Below are 10,978 nucleotides of genomic sequence, written 5' to 3' on the forward strand. Positions count from 1 at the left end.
TGTTTGCAAAGCATACTAAAGCCCGGTCCACACGCTCAGTTTTACACAACGATTTGTCTGCGCAGTTCTAATCGTTGCAGACAAAACGTTGCGTGTGGACGGGAAAACTGCGCAGTTTTGGAGCCGGCGGGAAAACTGCGCAGTTCCATCGAAATCTGAGCTACCGAGCATAGATTTCGATGACCTGCGCAGATAAGTCGGAACGTGTGGACGGTAGCACAGTTTTCCGATTCGATTTGTGCTCAGTTTCAATGATTCTGGCGACAATGGCGGACCTTCGGTAATGTTCTCGGGAATTTATTGCTTTTCTATACGAAAGTTTTTCTTGCATTTGGCAAGTAAAATTCAATGACTATAGTAACAGGGACAAAAAAGGTGGAGACATACGAGGGCTTAGCAGAAAAATTCAAAGAAATCGATGAAAGCGCAAACATAGAAACAGCTGTAAAATAAGTTGATCATTTACCGTAAATAATTGGGAATGAATAAAAAAATCGATTCCATCTGGACCTGGCAAAGAAGACATCTACAAGCCATCTCTCTTGTATTTTGATTCATCGCAATCCCTAAATGATCCAATCTCTTTTTTGACAAGGCACAATGCCAAAATTTATGAAAATACTGCCTTCTCCATGGCACGTTTCGGATAAATTTACGGCCGGACTCGCGGCCGGTCTCCCCAAATTCGAATTTGCGAGTTATACGGCTTTATCTAATCTAAAAAATTGTCACGAGCTAAACATCGCCGTTGGGAGGTTAGGTTGCTATATTCAACGTTTCGTTCAAATCTGTACAGTAGTTAAGAAGAAATGTCATGCTCACTGCAAATTTCAGCACGTATCGTCATATAACTCAGGAATGAAGGTGAAATTCTAAAAATGTTCACGAGCTAAACATCACCGTTAAGTCCTAATGAATACGTGTATCAAGTTTTATCGAGCTACGTTCATTACTTTGGGAGATATTCCATGCTCACCGAATTTGGGGAGACCGGCCGTAAAATTTGTCCGAGACGTCTCCAAGGCGAGATCGCGCAAAACTGAGCAAACTACTCAGATAAGTCGGTACCGTGTGGACGCTCTAAAAATTGCAACGATTTCATTCCGACTTAAAACTGCGCAGACAAATCGTTCTGAAAACTGAGCGTGTGGACCGGGCTTAAGACACCAGCGCAGCCCAAGTCCCCGCCATGCATTTCTAATTTTTTCCACGGGCAATCTCTAAGTGGGACACTATAAACATAAGTACTTAAAACGGGGCGCATGCCGGAGGCCAGCTTTGCCAAACTTCACATTAATCAAGCTCATATTTCTTTCCGTAGGTAAGAACGCTAGAGGGCATTACAGCCTATGAAGTCAAGTGCTCAAAGTCATAGCGCCCGATGTCCACAGATACAAAATAAGCTAGCTAAAGGTAAGCATGGCCATACTTCATCTGGCCAAACCTCTTCCGGCCTAACCTCTTCATGCCTAACCTACACAAGTTGCAACACTTCTCCACCCAAAACAAACCTGAGCGGACCTAACCTAACCTCATTGGCTGCAGGAAGTTAGAAAGGCAGTCCAAGTGTGCTGGTAGAGCCAGTCATTGGCTGCAAGAAGGTAGTAAGCCGGGACAGAGTGAATAGGTTAGGCCAGATTTAGATTAGGAATTTTAGTAGACCAGACGAATATCCCTATGAATGTGTCACATCCACATTTCGTTTTTTCTCTTTCAAATGGTAAAATTCATCAAGTCTTTTGATAAACTATCACCATATGGTCGGACGGAGATTATCTGGCACATCTAGGATAAGTAACATTTTCTTCGTTTCATTCACTCAGCTATCGTTGTAAGTCAGTTAACTTCAATCGTCGATGTTGTGAGACGTTCCAGCATTCAAGAAAGAGGTTTCCGATCTACAGATTGGTTATTTCACGTTCGACCACTCACATACTTGCACATCGTTTGGACATGAGCCGATGAGCGACATAGTTCTAACTTTGTGTTTAGGAAGGAAACGGTTTCATTTGACATAATTCGAGCTTTTCAGTGTTCGAGAAGCCGTATTACATCGCCAACCGCTTCTAGCACCAATGAAAAAAATAGTTGTACCAAATCCTTTATTGCAAAGTTTGGTCGCATTACAGTTACAAAAGGTTCTAGTCAACACTCTAGAAACGCGTATAAATCTATACACAGTCTAATCGAATGCAAGATACTAAGCCGGTAGCACAACTGACAACGTCACGACCATGCCTGGCGGATGACCTCTAACATTGCTTCCGTACTCTTCTTAAAATATCAGCGAACTAACTCATCAATAATTCCTCATTATTTATATCGTCAGGCACTCATCCTATCTCTAAATTAATGACGACACTGATAGTAAAAGAAGAGAAAAAATAAACTCCATTACAAATTAAGCTGAAAGGCAAGTCGAAGCTTCATATACCTCACGTCTAGTCAATGCTGCTAGCTTGCAGTAACAAATATAGACGAATCATACGTTAGCAGAATACTTCTTCAACACGATAGAACTTTAACACTTTTGGTTTAATTCGTAAAACATTTATTAATGCTTAAATTTTTATGCGAGCCTATGAATTCTATAGTGGAAGCTGCAGCAAAAGATAAAACCGAATGTGGTACGGAAAGCAACAGTCTGTGCCACGGGGAGCAGCAGCAGTAGTCTGCTTCCTGACAGACTTGCTCTTCAGATTTCGTTTTAGTCGCCGAAAGCTCGTGTACCAAATTTACTATGAAACGACAACATGTAAAGCTACTACCGTACGTTTTACACGCACATAACAGACTAGGTGCCTAAAGATAGTATGCCAACAGCAACAAAACTAAGATAAGTTGTTCAAGTTACAAAAACAGAGCATACGAAACTCCAGCGTTCAATCAATGTAACAAAATAGAAGGATAGCATACACAATATATTTTCGAAAAAGTCTTGTAGCTCTTGTTTTTACCTACAAGCAAAATCTAAAAATAAAAGCGTTACCAGGAACTGTCATCCCTTATCAAAGACACGCGGAAAAATGCCTACTTGGTACGTAGGACGAATCACAGATACATCATCGCTAACATCACCGCTATCAACATCACTACCATCATAGTGAGCATAGTCGCTAACATCATCTTTATCGAGGGTGGGGAATAACACACTTCACGCCCCTAGGTAGGAATATAAAACACATAATACACGATGTACCTAAATGCGCTCAATACAAAAATATTTTGCAAAAATACCATTTATTTCTCTCCATGTGAGAAATGCATTCCTTGTTTCCACTTCCAACTTCCCATTCGAGGGATAGATCGTTAAAAGAGATCAGTTCGAAGAATTGCTTTCATTATAAAATTTGAATATACCCACGATGCACAATCGGCACCATTCTTCGGATATTGAAGTTTTTAATGCAAATAGATAAACAGACTTCACGTTAGAAGTACTAAAAAGCCCGCAGCTCGTTCATAGTTAACAACACGCTCATTCACCTTAATGTCATTTGTGTTCATTGCTCGAATCTGTGAAGTTAAATTTTCCACACACGTTACTTCTCAAACTTCAGAGCCTTCATGCAGTTTCCATGCATAATATCGCTAGCATGTGGGAGCAGCAGTCTGTTCTTTGATTTTATACACACTTTTTACGTATGAACCTCCATACTATGCGAGTCCTTACTTCTGGACACCATAAGTATTTGTGTATCTTTACACTTCCGAGCCGTCAAGGCCGTTGTCTTCGTACTGGATAGAAGACTGTCTGACCACGAGGCTTGCGTCACTCGACGTGGACGCCACAGACAGGCGTTTGGATGGCTTAGGGGGCGGTTTGGGAGGAACCTTCTTCTTGGGCGGTCCGTAGTTGTCACCGCTCATAAGAGTGGGGGAGATGGGGGACCTTGATTCCGAGAAGCCTGAAGACATGGAGCCCGCTGATGAGTACCCGTTCGTGCCCGTAGGAAGGTTCTTGGAGGAAATGGAGGGGGAGAAAGTATCCAGTGGGTGTTTCATATCATCAACGGGCGCCTTATCTGCTGAAGATAAGATCTGTGTAGGAGTGGGGACAGGCGAGGGTGACATGGAGGAGTTCAGTGTCCGGTTTGAAGACTTATTTGAATGAGACGGTGAAGCTGCCAGCGGGGTTAAGAGTGCCTCATCCACCCGCTCCGGGTTATGAGTATTGTTGCTCGTAGTGCCATATTTGGCGCTGTTGAAGTTGTTTTTGAAGTTATTATTATTGTTGTTGAGGTTTCCCTCAAGTCCAGGGCTGAAAACATCGTCGTCTGATGTACAGTTGAGGGATGGCTCATAAGGAATTCCGAGATTGGGGTCTTCGATCAAGGGCTCTATTTCGCTCGCTTTCCCCAAGGGGCTGTGGACATCAACAGGACGTCGCCTGTGAGATCGCAGCGAGTCGTCTAGGAGGTTGGGCGTTGATCTCGGGAGCGTCTGAGACGCACCAGCACGTCTGGTGGGTTTTTGGGCGGCCATTATCGTGTAATGGGCGGCAAGGGCACTGGGGGAAGTGGGTGAGAGGGTGCCTACAGGAGGCAAGGGTTCGTAAAGCGCTGCTCGTGACCCCGGTCTCGTGAGGTCCGTGGTCGAGGTGCCGTCAGCTGTGGTACGTGGACCAAGGGTATCGTAGATGGCGTAGCGTGTAGGTGAAGCAGTACTCAACAAAGGGTTGGGTACAATGAGTGGGTTGCCTCGTGGTACGCCACTCCACGAAGGAGCCCTTGGTCTACGTGGCAAAGTGACGTAGCCTGGACGCTGGTGCTGAGGAGTGCTGTACGAAACAGGGGAGCGGCTGAATTCGGGGGCATACTCCGTCCCGTTGTAATCCATGGGATGCGCGTAGCTGAACCTCCAGTCTGGGGCAAGAGTAGGGTAGGCAAGGCTCTGGTACGAAACCTGTGTCGGAGAGATGGTACGTGGTACTCCAACATTGTCAAGAATATCAGGGTACTGAGCGGTAGTGGTGGTTTGTGTCATGTTCGACTGTATAGTGAAAGAAGGGGAAGGCGCCTGAGGAACGTGATATGGCAGGGAAGAGTAGAGCCCCATAATTGCCCCCTCCTCAACTACAGCGGGTAACCGTGATCGATCAACATAGATGGATCGGTTGTTTGTCGAGTAGTTGAGCTCGTCGTCGAAGCTCTTGTCTTGCGAGTGCGTCACGTTGGTCATCTCAATGTCGTTCTGGGGTAGCTTCTCATATTGGCGCATGGGCTTAACGATCGGATTGACGGTGCTAGAGGGCGGCACAATCATAATATTGCCATTGTCAGGACCGTTGCTCTTATCACGAGGCGTGGCTTGTCTTCGTCTGCACAAGCAGCAGCCAATCACTAGTATGATAAGCAATATCAGCAGCACAATTAACACCGCGCCAACCGTAATGAGCACCCACAACTGGGGTCCGGCTGTGACGGCTTCGTCAAGCTGGTCTGCAGAACCCACCACTACCTCAATGGTCCTCTCCACACTCGTGGCGGGGTTAGTGGCAATGCACTTATACGTTGTAGGGTGAGCCGTGCCGTAGATACCCAAGTCGAGAGTTGAGTGCACGCCCGTTGAGTTCTGCAAGGTTATCACCGCGTAGTGGTCGGAGGTCTCACCGATGGTGGTCATGTTTGAAAGAACTTTGCGCTCAGCAACCCACTTCAGGGAAGGGGTGGGGTCACCCTGGGCCCAGCACTCGAGTGTGGCATGAAGGCCCACTGATACCAGCACGATGTCTTTAGAGGTCCTGATGACAGGGTCGCAAGCATAGTCCTCCAGAGGGACGTCTGCCCAATGGATGTTCTGTAGACGGTCCGGGGAGAAGCAATTCCAGTTCGTCTGGAAAATATATTCGTTAGTTAGAAAATCTTCTGTGAACATTAAATAATAACATTAAATAATTAAATTTTCTGTGAATAATATACTGCTGGAGGTAACACATGTACCACAGACTCGCGTTCTAGTGTACGGCACACGAGACTCGCGTTCTATTGTACGACACACGAGACTCGCGTTCAAGTGTACGGCATACGAGACTCGCGTTCTAGTGTACGACACACGCCACACTCGCGTTCTAGTGTGCGGCACACGAGACTCGCGTTCTAGCGTACGACACACGAGACTCGCGTTCTAGCGTACGACACACGAGACTCGCGTTCTAGCGTACGACACACGAGACTCGCGATCTAGCGTACGGCACACGAGACTTGCGTTCTAGCGTACGACACACGAGACTCGCGTTCTAGCGTACGACACACACGAGACTTGCGTTCTAGTGTACGACACACGAGACTCGCGTTCTATTGTACGACACACGAGACTCGCGTTCTAGTGTACGACACACGACACACTCGCGTTCTAGTAAACGGAGCACGACGAATTCACGCACTTGAAGCGTTGGAAACGTATATTAACAGCTGTTTAAACTTTTTATACTGAGAAGCACTTGACAGGCTTACGTTTCTGAAGACGTTGGAGGCTAACATCCAGCGAGCGAACTCCCTCATGCGGCAGTCGCAATGCCAAGCGTTGTTGCCGAGCTCCAACGCCACCAGACGAGGGCTGGACGCAAACAACGCTGCATCAACGCGTTGCAGTTTGTTGCCAGCAAGCCTGTGCGACGTTGAAACATTATAAGAAGTCTGGCCGATATTAAAGGTAAAAGTTTAAGAGTTTCGGTCAGTGGCACACGTCGTCAACCTTGTTTTTAAATTGTAACAGGTCAATGCAAGCAGGATGTATTTTTCATACATGTTACCAATATTGATAAACGTATATATTGTTAAATTAATATTTATCTGCCTCAATTACGTCTGAAACTTCCATGAATTACAATCATTGGCGAAGTTGTTTATCCCTAAGTTGCCCATATCACACTTAAGGGTGGCGTGATGGCAGGGTTGGAGGCAGGCTACTGAGTCATGCACTTACTCAATGGTTGTGATGTTGGGGAGGTTAGCAAAAGCCAGATTATTGATGAAATTGATGTCGTTATTGTTGAGTTTGAGCTTCTGGAGGTGCGGCAGCGAAGGAAACTGTTTGGCCTCCAGACGACTGAGTTCGTTGTTACTCAAGTCAAGCTCCCTCAGTTTCTCCATGTCTGTCGACGAAACATCTTTACTACATGCAGACTGAACATCTCACGTCACTTATACATTAGTTGGTTCAACGATTCTCCCAGGTATTGTAATGACCAGAGAGAACTGTGTTTTTTTTCATATCAGTTCCGCCCATTTTCTCAGCGTTGCATTGCAATTTCAGCGCAAAAATGAACCCATTGTACAGTCAAAGCAGTGCAAGAAAAGATCCAAAACACGCACAAACGTACGAATAAATCCTTTGTTCTTGTATGTAATCTACATCAGTTAGTCACTTATTCACATCTACAAAACTATAGCTTGATCTTCTAGTCACCACTAAAAACTACACACTCCACTTGTGACGGCACACTATATCCAACCTCCCTGATTAAGTACCTATTTAAACCTCACGGCGTTAAGTACTTAAACTTAGCCTCGTTTGTTTCCATGATAGTGAAATCGTCAGAAGCCTCTCATTCGTCACCATCCTAAATAAAAAGCTGGTTAGGTGGATCAACATCGCTTCAGTAATTCCTTGTACGAAAAAATGAGGAGAGTCGGGAGATGAACTCACTAGAAAAAGTGGATAAATGGAGCTTATCCACCCTGTTGTGGTCCAGGTTGAGGTGCGTCAGGATGTGGAGGCCGAAGAAAGCGTCTTTGTCCACATACGAGATTTGGTTCGATGACACGTCTAACTTCTGCAGGTTGACAAGTCCAACCTGCAGGATAAGGGTGGTACAGGGGGGCGCAATGAAGGAGTTGATAGGATTGAAGAGGTGGCAGGTGGTAGGGAAGGGGGAAGTGGTAGCACCAGCAAACAAAAAACACGTAATGATTTGTATGTTGAACGGACGATAGAAATACAGCACAAAAATACTCTTCTAACACACTGCACGAGACGTGGAAAAAACGGAACTCACACTGCCGAGTTCACCCCAGGCTGCCGTGCATCGCTTATAGTGCGCTTATAGCGTGCAGCTTACAGGCATCATCACATTATCACGGTACTTCATCATCACGGTACCACAATGTCACAAAAACTAGTTTTACAACCACCACCAGCATCAAGCAACACCACCACCGGCAAACAACAAATACCAGCATCAAACCACCACCACCAGCATCAAACAAGCAACACCAGCAGCATCAAGCAATAACACCAGCAGCATCAAGCAACAACACCAGCAGCATCAAGCAACAACACCAGCAGCATCAAGCAACAACAAGTCGAGTAGCCGCTCGCCTCGCACTTGGCCACCTGCGGGGCAGCGGGGAGGACAGGCTTATGAACATTGTGATTATAAGTGATTGATTGAAATTCGAATTAGTGGTCATTGATTCGTATTAGTGGTCATTAATTCGTATTAGTGGTCAATTAGTGGTCATTGATTCGTATTAGTGGTCAATTAGTGGTCATTAATTCGTATTAGTGGTCAATTGAGAACCGCAGTACTAAGAGGTTTTCGAACTCCAATAAAAGATGTAAGAACAGTGGTATGGACGAATGTGCGAACATTTTTTTATAGAATGGCTTCTTATTGCATTATTGAGGTAACATAGTAATATTGTGGTTGTTAACAGTTTCCAGAGTTCTCCCGAACTCTGATCTAGAATTATTCATACTTGAAACGATAAGGAAATTCATTCATCGTGAGGTGAAGGCCGCACGCAGCCCTTAAATATATGGCCAAAAAGGCTTCGGCCACGTATAGAAAAATGAACTAATCATTATTTAAAAAATGACAGACATTCTTGCCCACAGCACAAGCAGACAGCAAAGATAGTACAGAGACAACATTTTTTTTTGCACGACAAAATTTGGTCAGAAAGATCCACACAAGCGGAAAAAGTGCATAGCAATTTGGAAAAAATGTCCCTCTCATTTATACGGCAAACTTGCAGCGCACTGCAGAGACTAGAACTTTTTCAGTAATGCGATGGCGTTCGCAAGAAGCACTACAGAAATGTTCAATACTTTTATCGGCAGACGGAGAAAGCAACGTTCATCTCCAGCAATCGTCGCGTTTCAGTTATTTTCAGTCAAGAATATACAAGTACTCATAGCAATAGTTTCATGTGCAGATTATGAAAACATTATTTGGAATGGATTATTAACTGAGCTCACAAAGCATTTCTAAAGATTACTTATATTTGGAATTATGCTTCAAGTATTTTATAAATAATTAGAGTACAATGAGATTAGAAAGTATTTCATAAGTTTCCCAGTGGGACTTACTTTCCTGTTAGAGACGTAAGTGCACTGGCAGGACTGAGGACACGAGGCGGTCCAGTCCCCCAGTGCGGGGACGATCACCCCCACCACCATCACCGCCATCACCCACCACCTATGCATCCTCCTGCGGGGGAAATATATATTACATTCAAGTTCAGATTACTACAATTGACACATAATTCTGAATGATCAACGTCTCTTTCTTCGCGCATTTCATTCGCTATAAGCATTAATTAAATACAATTTTTCCATTGGAGAAAATTATGTTGAAGTTGATTATATAAGCTTTAGCTGCGAGTAATTCGCACTACTGACATACAGACAGCTTTTGTACTATTACGTATATCAACATGAATGAGGTACGGTATGATAAAATGGTTACAGAAAGATGGTAGCAGCGAGTGTAATGCTTGAGTGAGCTTTCCGACCAAGAAGCGGTAGTAAAAAATCCGGAAGGCGGTGTGTTGGCTACAGAAAACGCTGACATGTGCACAAGCGGGTTCCTCTCACAGGATGTGTGTGGCAGGAGCATGGGAATACCACGCCTCGGGGTCGCGTGAGTGACCCAAGCGTCCACAATGATGGGAAGTCATTCAATTTCAAACTCAACTCAGCCACTCTATTTCAACTACCATATAAAGAGTGGCCTTAGCGGAACTCTTGCCGAGGTCCCTTTTAAAGCACTTCGATAACCTCACGGAACTCTGTTTAAAAGTTTTAATTCAAGCGTTTTCGCAGGAATATTGCTACACACCTATTCTCGTTCACGTGTGTTCTCTGGGAACTTGCTTTTAATCCATTCTCATACGTAGAGTTTATGTCGCTTAATCACATGTTCGATAATTTTTATGCAACAACTTCAATCTGGTGTCCATGTTTTCACGGGATACCGTACTGTGAAATATACTGTCACAATTAACTGCACCTCGCGACAACGAGTTAGTTAGTTAGTTTAATTGGCCAAATATTTACTAGCGCTTCAGCTATTAAGCCATCTCGCTGCGGAAGTCAAGATAACCAATCACCAAGCAGGTGGAAGGTCTCAATTATTGAAAGTTCCTTAAAACACATAATCTTTCATCACTCATAAGGGGAGGAAGGCCTCAAGTATCCAACTCGCTGATGCCTACCCGTGACTGCTGTTACTACAACACCCTTGACAATAAACACACCCGTGACTGCTGTTACTACTACACTCCGTGACAATAAATACACCCGTGACTGCTGTCACTACTGCACTCCGAGACAATAAACACACCCGTGACTGCTGTCACTACTGCACCCCGTGACAATAAACACACCCGTGACTGCTGTCACTGCTGCACCCCGTGACAATAAACACACCCGTGACTGCTGTCACTACAGCACCCCGTGACAATAAACCCACCCGTGACTGCTGTCACTACAGCACCCCGTGACAATAAACCCACCCGTGAAGGGGGCCTGGAGAAATAATAAGTCAAGTGTTAATAATGCTTAAGTAAATTAATGCCGTGGATATGAAACTTCATGATAACTATAACGAACAGAAGGTAATGAATTGAAATGAAAATAGGCACAGAGGGAAGGTAATTTAGGGCGAAAGCTATGAATAGGGAAAGTAATGCAGAGGGAAAAGCAATACAAAAATGAGGCTGTACAGAGGAAAAACTATGTTTACAGAGCA

At 44.6% G+C, this 10,978-nt stretch overlaps 1 protein-coding gene across 1 annotated transcript; it reads right to left on the reverse strand.

The window, feature by feature from the left end:
• Window positions 1–2,088: 2,088 nt before the first annotated feature.
• Window positions 2,089–10,709, reverse strand: LOC108680160. The gene is made up of 7 exons (XM_047880630.1): window positions 10,700–10,709; window positions 9,316–9,436; window positions 8,257–8,337; window positions 7,651–7,798; window positions 6,928–7,096; window positions 6,456–6,609; window positions 2,089–5,835 (listed from the first exon to the last, which is right to left on the reverse strand). Exons 2-7 carry the CDS (start codon window positions 9,430–9,432, stop codon window positions 3,703–3,705), a joined length of 2,802 nt encoding a protein of 933 aa, XP_047736586.1. The 5' UTR covers window positions 9,433–9,436; window positions 10,700–10,709; the 3' UTR covers window positions 2,089–3,702.
• Between the last annotated feature and the right edge of the window lie 269 nt (window positions 10,710–10,978).

This window comes from Hyalella azteca, unplaced genomic scaffold, assembly GCF_000764305.2.
Source record: "Hyalella azteca isolate HAZT.00-mixed unplaced genomic scaffold, Hazt_2.0.2 contig663, whole genome shotgun sequence".
In the NCBI taxonomy this organism is placed as follows: domain Eukaryota; kingdom Metazoa; phylum Arthropoda; class Malacostraca; order Amphipoda; family Hyalellidae; genus Hyalella; species Hyalella azteca.